Consider the following 15,149-nt stretch of genomic DNA (forward strand, 5'->3'; position numbering starts at 1 on the left):
TGCTCACTCCTTTTACATTTCTATTTCTACCCACTGCCGACTCATCCGTACCTGATGCGTGTGCCTGACGGGTCGCAGGCCTCCCAGGAAGTCAGACGTCTCCATGTGTAGGTGACAGTTGACTGCGAAAAACTTCTGTCCAGCCAGAGCAGCAAACAGCTGGCAGATTGTAGTCTTTCCACATCTGGTGAAGGAACAGAGAAAAAAAAGACGTTAGCATGATTAAAAAATGTTATCAGGTAACAGGCGGCGCTAGAGGAAAGGTCCATTTTACTCTAATCCTCTCAAAGACCAAACGTATTGGGCCTGGCAGATTTGAATCTCACCCAGTGTCTCCTACAAGCAGGACAGACTCGCCGAATCGAAGCGCCCGTCCTACCAGCACAGCTAGTCGTCTCATGCCGTACGTCCACACCACATGGCGAAACTCCTCTGGGACTCCGGCGATGCTGTCGATGAAGGGACCTGCCAATCAGAGCGACGAGGCAACATGATACCGAGTTCATCGGACAAGCTTGATAGCGTCATTCTCTTACCAGATTTCTGAGTTGAATAGTTTACTGTAAGTCTATGGTGTCCACTTCCTCTTTTTCCTTTAATTTGAAAGAGATTAAAAGCAACTTAAAGAAATATGGAGTTTGTGATAAAAGCACTAGCAACAGCAGTAGCACGAGTAGCGAAGAGTCATACAATCAGTGAACTGACTCAGTAATGTCCGTTACACAAAGCCCGGGTATTGTTATTAGTCAGATCTGTGCATCCCTAGTGAAGTGATTTTATGTTCCACTTACTGAACTGGCTGGTGACCTGTTTCTGAGAGAACAGGTTCTCAGGGTTCACCGTCCTCTTGAAGTGCTTCTCCAGGATGGACAGGATGATGGCCTCTTCTTCCGGCTTCCTCACGCGCCCCGCCAGCAGCATGTACCCTGACGAAGACGACGACGACAACAACTTTATCTCACATTTCCGACGGAACACTGGTGATCGGTCGGCATTTTTAGACGCACGTCTGTCAAGCCTCACCATCATCAGCCAAATGCTGCAGCCAGTCCTGACAGGCGTCCGTCTGCTCTTCTAGCCTGTAGCGATCTGCCCAGCGGAACAGATCTCTGAGGGTGATGAAGCCATGTTTCCCCGCAAACACAGAAGATCCCCTGCGTAAGGACTAATGGGGAGGAAGACACATTTCATACATGAAGTTAGGATCACCAGGTACAGAAACAGGATCAGTAACAGGTACGTAATACGAATCGATACAACAACATACAAGAGTGCACAGTTACCTGAAGGTCTTGCATGACCTTGACCAGCTTGGTGCAGTAGGATGGAGGCAGGCTGCACCTCTGGTGGAGGATGGTCTCCAGCTCTTCACTGGGCAGCTCATCAAAGTGCAGCTCCACGAAGCGGTTCCTGAAAGCCCTGGAGAGCACCTGGAGATCAGACGGTAAAAGATTACCCAATATAAGTGGATTGAGTTTATTAGATAGGATGCAGTCCCTCTCAGACTGAATATACCTTTCTGCCACCGTAGAGACCAGGTGGATTCTGGGTAGAAAACAGCAGGAATCTGGGGTGAGCCTTGATGACTTCCTGTGTCTCGGCCACAAAGAGCTCCCTGTTGTCGTCGAGTAGCCTGTTGAGAGCCTCCAGGACGTCAGTGGGGGCGAGGTTCAGCTCATCCAGGATGATCCAGTAGCCTTTCCTCATGGCGTCGATCAGAACTCCTGGAGCAGACAGGCAAGCAATTGACATAAGTCTGTGAGGAACGCCATGGGAGACCAATGGTCGACAGATTCTCTATGTTATGGTAAAAAATGTGATTACTGAGCTTATAAATATATACGTTTTAAAATCACATCTCTCCTAGACATAGAAGTCTCAGATACTGTACAATGTCCTAACAAAGGTGAACTTTGCTCTTTTCCAAGACAGGTTAGCACGAGTATTCGTACCCTCTTTGAACACCAGCTTGCCCTTGTCGTCGGATGAGTAGCAGCCTATGTACTCCTGGATGTCGGTGTGCTCATGGTTGTTGATTCTCACGCACTGGTTCCCCGTGGCTGCAGCCAGCCAGCGGATCAGGCTGGTCTTCCCCACTGACGTCTCTCCCTGGATCAGCACCGGGTGAGTCCTGCGGGGCCCAAACATGAAGAGAGAGAGAGAGAGAGAGAGAGAGAGAGAGAGAGAGAGAGAGAGAGGCTCGTCAATGGGCACAATGTAGAGGGATGTTGTGGAGCAAAAAGTACATCTTAGCTCAACATATATTTGTGTACATTTGGTCTCAGATTGTTTTGCATGATTAGGGTCCATCACTTCCATTAAAGGCAAAGCTTAAAGCTGCACCATGGAATGGCTGTAATGGTTCTCCCAGTTCGCCCTGACCTCAGCCCCACCCCACACCTCTGGGATGAACTGGAACCCTGACTGTGAGCTCAACGTCAACATTGACCCTCACTAATGCTTCATCTGAAAACTCTATACCAACATTTAGTTCCGGAGATTGTCTGTCCTCAACACAAGCCATACAAGAGGCATGAAAAGCTTATTGCTTCCTTCCCAGCCGATCACCAACCGCAGGGGGGGAATTCAGTCCGACCACAGGTTTGTCCTGATGCATCTTTTACTAAAGGGCCAGAATTAGCTCTGACAAAAGGAACATCTGGATATTTATAGATGAATCAATTGATTTGGGGGAAATCATGGGCAAAAGGTCAAGCTGGCCAACAGTCTTCCTACCCTGCAGATACCACTCTGGCGAGGTCGCGGAGGTTGAGTTTGACTGAGGTGGTGAGGATGTAACTGGGGTCCAAGGCCGGCTCCATCTCCCCCTGGGACACCCAGTAGCCCTCCACATCCACGCAGGGCCGGCCTGAGGGCGCCGGGATGGGCTGCAGGAAACCAAACAAAATGGGTTTACATAAAGGGTGACATTTAAAAACAACTATTTAGCGGTACTAACGCTGCTGCTGCTGAACCCCCTATTAGACAAACCCTAAATAGCATGGTGTGTCCTATACCCTTTAGTCAAGTACATTGTTTTTATATAAAATCACAAAATTGTCAAAACATCCAATCTTAGTCATCGTCTAACCCTTGATTTGGAAAAGGAAAAAGTCCACTAAAAATGCTATTACCAAATAAAGCATGTATACATAAATAGACATACATTTAAAGACCACACAATAGAAAACCTGCTGTTCATCTCCATTTCTAGCAAAGCCACCTTGAGTACAGACACAGCACTCCCTCACCCTCCAGTGTCGCTGAAATGTCCACCAATTAACTTCTATTTTCTTTTAAATAGAAGGTTGATATTTTCAAAGCTCAAGTGGCACAAATACAACATCTACCATAAAAAAAGATCTCAGAAGTCCTTACATGTTTGAGACACTTGGTGTTCCCCATCAGGATGTGCTGACACACCAGCTTCTGGACCACAGGGTGGGAACTTCTGTCCAGCTGAGTGAGGAAGCTCAGGCAGAAACCCTGCCAACATGAATCAGGGAGACTGTCAACTTGGAATACATGCAGGTGACGGAAACAACTAGCTCCATCACATTGAAATGACCCTGACTTCCTTTTGCATCCACATATACCGACACCTTAAAAATAAATAAAACAAAAAACTACCGGCATGTCTCAATATCACTCGCAGTAAATGAGAAAATGTCTTCCTAGCCTCCTACCTCGTAGAGCGAGCGCTGCACACTGTTGCAGGGGTTCGCTGCCACAAACTTCAGCGCCCTGCACAGAGTACGCAGGCTGTAGTGGGGCCTGTGGCCCGTCCCGTCCACCAGATGCGAGTTGGCCTCCTTTCGTACCGACAGGTAGAAGCTGCACACAAACACAAATGAGGAGTTAATCAGTTTCAGCCTACTGCGGGATTCTGACAAAAAAAAAAAGAAGCAACAAATTAGGCACAAGAGTAAGGAAGGAGTGAAGTTTGACCTCGAGTTTGTTACGATGAGGCCTGGCATGTGCTTTTCTGACTAAGTGTCCTCAAAAAACCTGCACCCTCGGCTCTGGATGGAACAATAACAAAGAAAACAGAGAAGCTGTGCAGAAATAAATTGCTAATAATGTTAAGTTACCTTAAAAGAAGCCTGATATCTTATGACAGATAATGTATTTCCATCTTTATTACAAAGAGCCTCGTGCTTTACTTCTGTGTACATGATTTTCAATTCAACTCAATTCCGTTAAAATAAATAAAAATGCATACAGCCATAACAAGCTGTTCAAACAGGGTTTTTGGAATAAAAAGTCTGCTAAATGAAATGTTCTCCTAACACGCTGTCTTATAAATACTTTTGGAGCCACGGTTGCCTTCAGCAGTGTCTCAAACCGTGGTTACTTGATTGATGCTCTGACAGTACGTTAAGGCTAACCTTATGATGCCACTGGTGACACTCCTGTGTGGATTCAAGCCCTTGAGGTAGTCGGAGACCAGAATCCGCAGGTCTCCCTCGTTCTCCAGCTCCTCCACATACAGCTCAGTAAACCTGGGAGAGACACACACACACACACACACACACGTGAAACATATATACGAGTCATATCACCGTTAGATAGCCTGTGACAGCAACAACTATGGCAATCCCTGCTCTAATGATCCCTGATAAGTACATTTTATTATTTGTACAGCGAGTGTCAGGTTTGGGGACTTCGAGAATTGCTTCTCTGCTCTTTTTGCAAATGATTTGGTTCTGTTGGATCCTTCCGATCGTGAACTACAGCACGCACTGGGCCGGTTTTACGCAGAGTGTGAATCTGTCGGGATGAGAGTCGGCACCTTCAAGTCTGAGGCCACGGTTCTCAGCCAGAAAACGGTGGATCACACCCTCCGGTTTGGGACTGAGTCGCTGCCCCAAGCGAGGGAGTTCAGGTATATCGGGTCTTGTTCACGAGTAAAATGGAGCATGAGACAGACAGCCAGTCCGGTGCCCCCCAGGAAGAGCTGGAAAAAGCTGCTGGGGAGACCGACGCCCGGATAACCCTGCTAAGCCTGCTGCCCATGTCCCGTATTAGCAGTAAAGATAACAAATGGAGTTGTTAATGTGCTCGGCGTGTCTGTTATTTCTACAAACTAAAACGAAATGATACTTCAGTCTAGCGTGGAGCTAATGAGACAACGACATTCACTTTGCCGTCACCTCTTCACACTCTCACCTGTTCCTGAGGCCCAGAGGCAGGTTTCTCTTCCCCACATCAGTCGCTGGGTTCATGCAGGCAAAGAGCCGGAAGTCTGGGTGGCGGACCAGGGGCTCTGTGATAAAAAAAAAATAAAATAATATTAGCAACAATTCCAGGAATATAAGAAAAACACAATGCAGAATGGCTAAATATTTTTGATTCACAATGACACAAATCAGTGTGATCTTTTGAATGTCACATGTGGGAACGACACATCAAGTGTCGAGTCAAAAAAGTTAGCCACGTTAGAAGTTTAGCAGACCTAGTGGATGATTGGTTGATTAATAAATAATGTAGTGCTTTGGTGCTGGTACAAATGCTGTGTGGCCTAAAAGGCTGTATTGTGTTTTCATGCACTGATCAATTTTGAGATTTTTGGCTGTTTTGCTTTCATAACATGTCTTCTTTCAGACTAGAGGAGAGAAAACATCCAAAATATACATTGAGTTGTGTATTTTACTACTGTGTCTATTTGCATCGGTATATTTCACTTAAATTCACCAAAAGTCGGTATGAGATAATACCTCATTTGCATATTTAAACAAAAAATTTCAGAAATCTTGTAATACAAAAAATAATTGTAGTAATCAACTGGGTATGATACTGGCTACACTCTGCAATAAAAACCTTCCTGATTTCCTCTCTTCCATGTATGTTTGGGAAATGCAGTGTCCATAATTGCTCATGTAATTAGCATGTTGCTCTAACAGCTCTTTATTTTACAGCTGCCGCTGACTGTTGCTTTCACTGGGTTAACAACAAACGTTGAAAGCTGAATCTAAATGTATTCAATCAGGGATTTGGATTTGATGAACAGATTTGATACTGGATTCAGATATGACGGCAGTCCTCACCAGTGTCTCCACGGTCCAGCAGCACCAGAGACCCGGCGCTGCCCTCCAGCAGTCCACTCAAACACTCCAGGGTCTCGGCTGCTGCCAGGTTGATCTCATCCAGCAGGATCCAGTTGCCCTTCTTTACCGCCTGAGCTAATGTTCCCTACAGAGGAACACAAAGAGGTCAGAGCTGCTCCACCAAGGCTCTACACCCCTGTACATTAACCTTTTTTGGGCTTTCTGCATGTATTTGACAGTTGACAGTACAGAGAAAGGGGTATGGCATGCACCTTAATCATTCGTTTAGCAGGGATCCATACATGGCGGTCGGAATGCCCCCAGTTTGGAGAGACAGGTAGGGTACCAGAACGGAAGAAAAGCAATGTACTGCTGTAGTCGGGGAGCAGCAGCAAAACATATTTTAAAAATCTAAACCAGTTGGCAGTGTACCCTATATTTAGGATATTTTTGCCTGTTTACCTTATGTCTCCGACCATCATCTATGCTCTCGCAAAAGCCACCAGGTACTCCTGTCTGTTTCTCTGAACTGGGGGGCGTGTCGACCGTCATCTACTGTAGCTCATACGCTGACTATGGATAAGTACCTCGTACAAACCCAAAGAATCTCTTTAACAAATATCTTGTAACACCAGAACTACCCCTTTAAGGTCTTTACCTCCACAAAGGCGAAGACCATGGCCGCCTCGCAGGCTCGGATCTGCTGCTGGGTCTGGTTCAGCTTGGCAGCCAATGCCTCCCACTGCTCCTGCAGCAAGGCAGCTGCACAAAACACACAGGGAACATCAGTCTCTCGTTGCACTACAGAAGCCAATATGCCCGCTGTTAACATTGTGTATTCTTTCTAGCACGCTACCGTTTGATTTATCCTGCAGCTCCTTGGTGAGAGCCGACTTGCAGACGTGGTCCATGAGTTTGAGCAGATCCTGCCAGCGCTTCCCCCTGAAGCAGGTCTGCACGTGACCCAGGAAGGTCAGGTTCTGCTTCCTCGAGTATGTCTGGGAGAACAGGTCCTCGAAGGCCTCCCGCAGAGGGAGCAGAATCTGCTTGTGGTCTACTGGCTTGTACCTGCATCGGACAAAAAAAATAACATAATAACATCAGTTGCCGCCTGGAGTTTCGCTCCAAAACAAAACTTCTGCCATCCACCGGCAACGACACAGAACTGTGACTGTAATTCGGAGGATGCTCCGAGTGAGAATGTTTAGAGTTGGGAGACACATTTATGCATCCATTTACCAGGAACAGTGCACATTAATCAGCGTTTCCACCTCAATGTAAATGTGTAATGAGTCAGCTGGAGAGTTCATTTTCATCTGTAGTCCCTGAGCAGATTATTACAAATGTGTATTAATATTATCAATACAGTTACCTCCATGCACCATAATATGGAAATAAACTGTACTTTAAAGCTACTACAAGGAACTTTAATTTTGTGTTGATTTTGGCGGTCCCTGTGGACATACGCAGCAGTGTTTCCGAGCACCAGACTCCCTTTAGAAAACCTCTCATTTTACTGCAGCAAAGGTCTGACAGTCTGCCACTCGCAGTCCTGGTTCTCCCGTGCCTCCCTTCCCCCTCCAGTGGGCCCAGCTATACGGCTTGGGCCTCCACTAACGATACACTGGCACAAGGGGAAGACACTCACCCACAACCAGAGACCCTGTAACCAGTGGATTGCTTGTTTAATTTGGCAGCTGCTTTCCTTAAACTCTCTTCACTTGCTTTTAAAGTCAGTGAATTTTTTTTCAACCCTTTGTTTGAATCGGATGCCTGTTTGTTAGATTTTGCCCTTTTGTAAGAAGGTAAGAACTGTTATTATCCATCAAGATGACAGACTCTTCATTTTTATTTCACCAAGACATGAAATCTCTGTGATGGAATATGTGATATTAAAGTAACATCTGTGTGCCACTCACCCTCCGAGCAGGTCGGCAGTGTCGCTCTGCTGGTTCATGTTCACAACCCGCAGCCTGTGTCCTGCATTGAACACACAACGGGGAATATTTGAATCAGGGGTGCTGTCGAACCACGTGAAGTCATTTACGGGCTGCTGCTTTTTAAAAAAACAACAGATGTTTATACAAGAGACCTGTGACTCTGGCCAGGTGTTGTACAGTCGAGGTCTTGCCAGTTCCCGTCTCTCCCACCAGGAGAACGGGCTCCGCTTTGGCGACACACACTGCCAGCTGTTCCAGCAGCACAGCAGAGGGACGTGTGGCAGCAAATGTCTGGTAGTCCCTGTTCATGGCAATAAAGAACACACTTATTGATTACACATTCAGTGGTGTGCTTTTGTATGTAGATACTGGTGTCACAGTCAAGCCCCCTCACCCATAAAATACAGACTACTTGAACACACTTGAAGGGAAAATTACCTTTTTAAAAATCCTAAAACGTTACATCTCCAGTGTCAATGTTTGCGTTTATGAGTGTGAAATGGTCTATAAAGTCATACGCTGTTTGTTTCAGTCGGAGTCCATTCATATTAGCTTTATGGAAAAATCAATGCGAATATCTGGGCACGATCTGATGGCCGAGCTATTAGATGGATGTGTTTACTATAATCAATTCAATGTTTATTCAATTTGCCAGCAGGGGGTCTGTTTGGTTCTATAAGTAGGTGAAGGCTGGCACAGTGACCAGCTGATGCGCTGTAAACAAGGGTCAAAGGGGGTTCCGGGCAGGATGTCCCACTTACACGCTCAGCTGCACCGCTTCGGTCTGCTTTCGAACCAGGGTCACCCGGCCCACCGAGGCCTCCAGCTCGGTCACGGAGATGCCGGGCTGATACATCTGGCAGAAGTGCTGGGCCTGGAATTACAATGTAGATAGTAAAACAAAGAAGGAACACAGCAAGGTGCTGGATGTTTTTCCTTTAGGTATGGGAAATGCATCTCCCCCCCAAATTAGTTTTCTGGCAAAGTAGGCTGGGTCACCTTCTCTTTGGAGATGTTGAGCTTGCTTCCGATGATCTCGGCCATTCGCAGTCGACTTTCAGGACGAGACAGCATGGCTGTGAAGCAGTCAAGAGCCTGGCAAAGAGGGGCACCACCAAAAAGGCATCCGTCAGTGAAGACAATACATCCTGAATCACCACCACTGAGTTAAACAACTAAAATGCTGTTCTCTGGCAGCTGTGCGGGAAAGTTATTTATCTCTTTATCTGCTTACATTGTCAAGAGATCGAAGGCACTAACCTCTTGGAAGACGTGTTGTGCCGTGGCCGATGAGGTGCCGTCAAAGTTAACGCTGATCCGCTCGCACCATTTCAGCAGGTCCCTGTGGAATCACAACGAAGGGCGCGTCAAGAAGAAAAAAAAAAAAAAAAAAAAAAAAAAAGGGGCCACATTTCAACATTGGCGCAGTGAAAAACTATACCAGCGTCGCTGTGGCGGCCGGTTCACAGAGGCCTTCTTTAATCACATGAAGCCCAACGAGCAACACATATGAGAATTGCAGGCCCGAGCTATGCGGCTAATTACATTGATCCGTGAAAAGCATACATGTGCTATTGAAGTGCAGAGCATGGAAACTGCAGACATATTGATTTCACGGCTGAATCTTCATCAGCACCCGCATCCCAGCGTATGGGAACTTCGGAAAAGCACCAGGGCAGATGTACGATGTCTCTGATGCCGAGTTCCCCTCAAGGCGACGGCCACATCAAACCGGGGTCACGCCGTCGCAAACGCGACCGAAACACAAGGTTTTTATTTTGCAGGATGTCCCGTGAGGACTTGTTTACAAACCGGTTACCCAATGAGAATGCCTCGGTTTGACCTGTAGAATTTGGGATTCCAGCTCGTCGTACGGAGGACGGTCCGATCGATAATCCATCGAGCACAGCAGCAGCTCGTGGAAAGCTAATTAAAGACTGCTGCTGCAGACCGCTTGGTAGTTTTGATGATGTAAGGCCTTTGCTGGCTGTCGGGATAAAGCGATGCCGTTTGGGTGTTATGGTGCAGAGGCCAGACATTCTGTAACATGGGGTTGTGTACGGCACGTGGTCCTTTATGTCTTCTATGTGTAATATATATATATATATATATCAAGAAAAAAGATGATGTCATTATCTGGGTTATTTTTCTTGGGTTAGGCTCAAGATTATAGGACGGCCGAAAGAAAGACACAGATGAGCTGCATTATGAGAAATGAAGGATCCGGTGTACTAAGGACCTAAATTAGATTTTTGCCATGCTTTTTAATATCTGTCTGACAAGAGCAAAAGTGCAATGATTAATGGCTTGAGTACAACTTTAAAGGGGAGGCACTCGTCCCACATAGCTGTACAGGTTGTTGTGAGGCGCTTTGGACATTTGCATATTTCTTCGACTGTTGAGAAAATAATCACAGTGAACTGCTCCGATCGGATGTCCGAAAACGACGGCAGGATGGATATGTCACTCGCTACCGATTGGTTCGTGCGAGATAACAAACAAATAACTCTCCCCTCTGAAACAAGGCTTAATGAATAAAGTCAAATGAAATGTCCAATAACTAGGTTTCTGTTTATCATTACGAAGTTATTTGGGTAGGCGTCTCAGAATAATATATGATTCAGCAAAGACTAGCCGAGTGTGGTGTGTTCGGTCTTTTCCTGAAATCGCTATCTCAGGATAAGACGTCATGTTATTTCATCAAAACAGCCGACGAAGGAAAGCAAAGGGAGAGCAGAGCGAGTGGCGAGCGGGGGGCCTCACCTCAGCGACAGGGCTCTCCCCTCCAACGCCGTGCTTTTGTCCTGTTGCTGCTGGCCGTCGTCAGGGGTTTGGAGGCTGCTCGCGTCCGGGTCAGAGTGTCTCTCCCCGGTCAGCTGGCAGTAGATATCCAGGAGCCGGTCCGCCACCACCGTCAGCCTCGCATACCTGCTGATGAGCACCTACACAGAGAAAGAGAGAGAGGGAGAGAAGAAAGCATCTTCTAAATTAACAGGAATTTCAATTCAAGCGTAAACCTTTTAAAAGCAGCAACAAATTGGTCCAAACTTAAAACAGGAATTAAAGTTCCAGTATATAATGTGTTCAGTAAATAAACAGAGAATTGGATACCCGATCCTGCTATTTGAGTCCGTATCGGTCTGATATCCAATACTGCTGCATCCCTAATACTTTACGGATGTAATTTCGGCCCCCGCGACGAATAAAAGAAGCGTGACGCACAGCCGGAATGATCTCAAAACCATGCCGGGACTCTACAAATAAAACTGTTCCTTCTGTTTTCGCAACTTGTGGTTATTTAAGATGACCAACCTCTCTGCCCTTCACCGTTTGCTAAATGCCCGTTGCCTCGACTCCTCGCGTCTCTTCCTCACCTGCTCTGTTTGCATCTCTCGTGGGTCGGGACTGAGACGTGAGGAGAGGAGGCGGGGAAAGCAATCGAGGATGTACAAAACTAGGAAAAAAAAATTGTAAACACCGGGGGGGGGGGGCTAACAGCTGTATCAAAAAGAAGACTGTGTGTGCCAAAGTGTAGAACCACCTGCTTGAAGATACCTTAAACTGCTATATACAAATATTTACAAAATAAACACACAAGCACTTCAGCCCTTTAATCTGCCGTTTTATCAATGTGCGTCTTACTGTTACTGTAGCGTTTCTATTTTAAGCAACAGACAGTAGCACTGTGCCCGAGACAGACTTCCCCCTCTGGGACAAATACGGTTCATCCAACACTCACCTTCTTCAGCTCTTCTCGCGTCATGTTGCCCATTTGCAGCTTGGTCCAGTACTTGTCCAGCAGCGCCGCATGAGAGTTCTGTGGTTTGTGCCATCCGCCACCGCTGAGGTACATCCTGCAACACACAAGCATACTCACGTCACATCACGCCCACTTCAGATAATCAGGTTACCAGCAAAAATCAATCAATCAATGCAAGCTGCTGTTCCATAAGCACGTTTGAAATGTAGTGACATTCTTACCTCCTTGTTGCAAAGAACTGAAATCCAGGAGCAACATCGATGCAATCCTCCCGTCCTGGAATCATCAGCTTTTTATTCTCCATCAAAGGCAGGAGCACCGATATCTTAAAAAAAACGTTTTCAGTCCAGGTGTGGGTTGTTGCAATGATGTATCCACAACATATTAGTCTCGCATTAAGCTGTTTATTACGGATCTACTCAGAGGATGTGTTGGTGCAAACCCATTCTCAACAAGTTAACTCACCACATCCAGAGGTGCGTGGTCAATGTCTTCCAAGAGGATCCACTGGCCTTTGGATACAGCCTGTGTCAATGTTCCTGGTTGCCACACAAACTTCCCTGGTATATCGGTACAACGGTACATCCCGAGCAGCATCTGTGAATCCAACAAAAAAGAATTCACAAAAGCTCAGCCCTCCATCGAACCACCAATGAATGTTAACAGGGTCACTCAAGGTAATTTAGTATTTGAACATCCATAAAGTTGGTAGACAGACAACAGACATATTTGGAAAAAGAATGGTTAAAATCAAAGCAGCAGAGGCTGAGATACCCTGACTGTTAGTCCCTTGTAAGGGCCAAGCTTTCAAGAACACTGGATCCTACAATTCCCATAATGCAACTCCATACTAGGGCTGGATATTGTTTAAAACATGATGATACCAGTATCAATGCCAGTACCCTTAAAGTGACACTGGCACTGTTGCCGTCGCTAGTGCTGTTCGCACTGTTAGCACCGTTAGCTGCTAGCCGCCGGGCTCAGACATCTCCGTGTACAGAGACGGCTGTACGGGTTGTAGCTGCTGCGGTAGTGAACCAATCACACATCGCATTAAATCGAAGCCGCTTGCAGGGATTGACTGCAAGCGAAACCATACAAATTTCTTAATTGTTTTTTTCTAGATCAGGGTACAAAAAGGATTGATTGCAGGTATCGTTTGACTGGCGAGGTTTCAATAACAAGTAGTATTATACTACTTAGTACTGGGCTATCTTGGCCCTTCAAAATTCCACATTTCCAGGTTGTATTGCAGGCTTTCTCTTAAAATTGTTCAGCCTCAGTAAACTGAATATTATGTGTAAAATCAGTCAGACTGATTCCATTCACTCTCACCTTGCTGTCAGTTTGATCTCCAAGCTGGACCTTCAGGATGTCTGTAGCTTTTGTATGTCCTGTGACAGCAGCCATAAACTCAACCAGGGCGGTTTTGCCGCATCCAATAGGACCCTCAAGCAGCACTGGCTTCTGGGAAGCCACAGCCAATGCCAGTCTTCTCAGATTACGGCAGGTCGAGTCCACCAGCACCAGATCTTTTGGGTTCCTCTGCAAAAATAAAATCAACATGAGGACCAAAAAAAGATCGACAGCAGACTATTTTATGGGACAAATCAAAGGGCGCGTACCTGTTCAGTCTGTCTAGGAACTATCCTGGGTAGCACTACACCACAGACTGCCACAACATTCTGGGACAGGTCCTCTGATACCACCTGGCCCCTGGTGAACTTATTAGCCTTCTCCTGGCGCCACATCACAGAGCCCTGATTGGCTAACACCAGGGCTTTTTCTACCTCCAGCTGCTGAGTTTCTTCCAAAGCTCTAATGAAGGATAAAAAACAAAAATGATGACACTTTGTTCTTATATTCAAGTAAGATTTTGAGTTCAGTACTTTTACTTGTAATTGAGTATTCTTCGATTTTCGATGAGTACTTTTACTTAAGTTAAGGAATCAGATCACTTGTTCCACAAGCTGATTGAAACTTTTCCATATTCTGCCCGACATACGACGAGATAAAAACAAGGAAAAACAAAAAGGTACATACTTAATTTTCATGTGGAGGATCTCATCGCTCGACAGCACCTTTCTCAGAAAGATGGTTTTCTGATTATCAGTCATGCGAGAGACCATCGCTAAACAATGGGCAGTGTACCTGTTGGAGACAATGAGAAAATACCAGATGTTTAATTTTTTGGGCAAACAAGTGAAATAATGCAAAAATAGTGTGCCTTATACTTGCATTCTCTCTAATGGCCGTTAGGGGACGACTCCTCTGGTCAGTAAAAGAAGTCTCATTGTATAGAAGTCTAAATGACTCTACTTCTCACTTGATTTATTCCCTCAGCAAACATTGTAAACATGAGTTTATGGTCTCAATCTCTAGCTTCAAGTCTTCTTTAATACAGCATGATGTTCGTTTAGTAAATGATGGTCCCATTTAGAGTGTATAACAGCTTGTAACAATCAATTTGTTACATTGCACGGCCCATGAAGCCTCTCTGGGTCTAAAGAGGAAGCAGCTACATACCCTCGAACCATGACATCGCTGGTGAGCAGCTGGGATACGCAGGGACTCCAGTCCCAGAGCATTCGAAACTTGGCACAGTCACTCTGGAGGAAACGCAGGGTGGCCCCCATGAGGTCCCGCAGCTTCATCCTCCTGGGGCCGTACTGAACGGCTGATGACTCTTCACTGGTGAAGAAGAGCCGCTGAAACACCGGGGGGGCATCATTGAAGTACCTTGCAGCAAACCTTGTGGAGAGGAAGTATAAGAGTTGGTCAGAATGGATGCAGCCTGCAGAAATGCTAGCTAAGCTTCATGCATCCGTGTGTGTGTGTGTGTGTGTGTGTGTGTGTGTGTGTGTGTGTGTGTGTGTGTGTGTGTGTTTGAGTGCCAGAGGACCCAGCTTCCCACTTACGCCTGCGCATCCGGACTGATGCCGAGGAGTTTGCTGAGGGCCACGCACAGGCGCTCGTGGAGGTCATGGTTGATCCTGCCACCAGCTTTGACCCTCTCTGCGTTGCGCTCCAACAGGTCCAACACCAGCGGCCGCAGGTGTCGTGCAATCAGCGAGGTGTAATCCTTCTCCAACAGCAGCTGGGCCACACACTCCAGAATGCACTGCCTGTCCTGCTGGCTCCATATCTGAGGAGAGATCATATGGGATGGGTTCCAATTTAAATACCGATTGGCTAACATTAAAAAAATATATACACAGAAATCAATATTTCTTGGAAAATATTTACATCCTAGGGATTAAAAAGGCAGCAGAATGGACTTCAAGTGTGTCATTAGAGGAGTGACTACTGACATGTGAAGGGAACAGCATGCTGCACGCAGGACACGTTTTGAGTCAGCGCGAAAAGAAAACACTCTATTAACACATTATTTTATTCCGTACA

General features: G+C 46.2%; 1 protein-coding gene across 3 annotated transcripts in view; it reads right to left on the bottom strand.

The window, feature by feature from the left end:
- mdn1 (midasin AAA ATPase 1) overlaps window positions 1-15,149 on the bottom strand; it is a 53,267-nt gene that overhangs the window by 37,765 nt on the left and 353 nt on the right. For all 3 annotated transcript variants that reach the window (XM_031861445.1, XM_031861446.1, XM_031861447.1), the window contains exons 2-30: window positions 14,666-14,892; window positions 14,274-14,498; window positions 13,791-13,898; window positions 13,373-13,565; window positions 13,083-13,292; window positions 12,213-12,344; window positions 11,969-12,072; window positions 11,727-11,841; window positions 10,751-10,929; window positions 9,248-9,329; window positions 8,987-9,082; window positions 8,749-8,861; window positions 8,140-8,288; window positions 7,967-8,027; window positions 6,904-7,115; window positions 6,706-6,809; window positions 6,048-6,192; window positions 5,170-5,266; window positions 4,389-4,502; window positions 3,687-3,834; window positions 3,379-3,486; window positions 2,737-2,888; window positions 1,953-2,131; window positions 1,516-1,724; window positions 1,284-1,430; window positions 1,024-1,165; window positions 792-926; window positions 327-465; window positions 52-184 (exon numbers count right to left, since the gene is read on the bottom strand). In XM_031861445.1, coding sequence (XP_031717305.1) covers window positions 52-184; window positions 327-465; window positions 792-926; window positions 1,024-1,165; window positions 1,284-1,430; window positions 1,516-1,724; window positions 1,953-2,131; window positions 2,737-2,888; window positions 3,379-3,486; window positions 3,687-3,834; window positions 4,389-4,502; window positions 5,170-5,266; window positions 6,048-6,192; window positions 6,706-6,809; window positions 6,904-7,115; window positions 7,967-8,027; window positions 8,140-8,288; window positions 8,749-8,861; window positions 8,987-9,082; window positions 9,248-9,329; window positions 10,751-10,929; window positions 11,727-11,841; window positions 11,969-12,072; window positions 12,213-12,344; window positions 13,083-13,292; window positions 13,373-13,565; window positions 13,791-13,898; window positions 14,274-14,498; window positions 14,666-14,892 — 4,158 coding nt within the window. The remainder of the gene's footprint in view (window positions 1-51; window positions 185-326; window positions 466-791; window positions 927-1,023; window positions 1,166-1,283; window positions 1,431-1,515; window positions 1,725-1,952; window positions 2,132-2,736; window positions 2,889-3,378; window positions 3,487-3,686; window positions 3,835-4,388; window positions 4,503-5,169; window positions 5,267-6,047; window positions 6,193-6,705; window positions 6,810-6,903; window positions 7,116-7,966; window positions 8,028-8,139; window positions 8,289-8,748; window positions 8,862-8,986; window positions 9,083-9,247; window positions 9,330-10,750; window positions 10,930-11,726; window positions 11,842-11,968; window positions 12,073-12,212; window positions 12,345-13,082; window positions 13,293-13,372; window positions 13,566-13,790; window positions 13,899-14,273; window positions 14,499-14,665; window positions 14,893-15,149) is intronic.

Source organism: Anarrhichthys ocellatus, unplaced genomic scaffold (assembly GCF_004355925.1).
Source record: "Anarrhichthys ocellatus isolate YVR2014 unplaced genomic scaffold, GSC_Weel_1.0 scaffold25, whole genome shotgun sequence".
Classification (NCBI taxonomy): Eukaryota; Metazoa; Chordata; class Actinopteri; order Perciformes; family Anarhichadidae; genus Anarrhichthys; species Anarrhichthys ocellatus.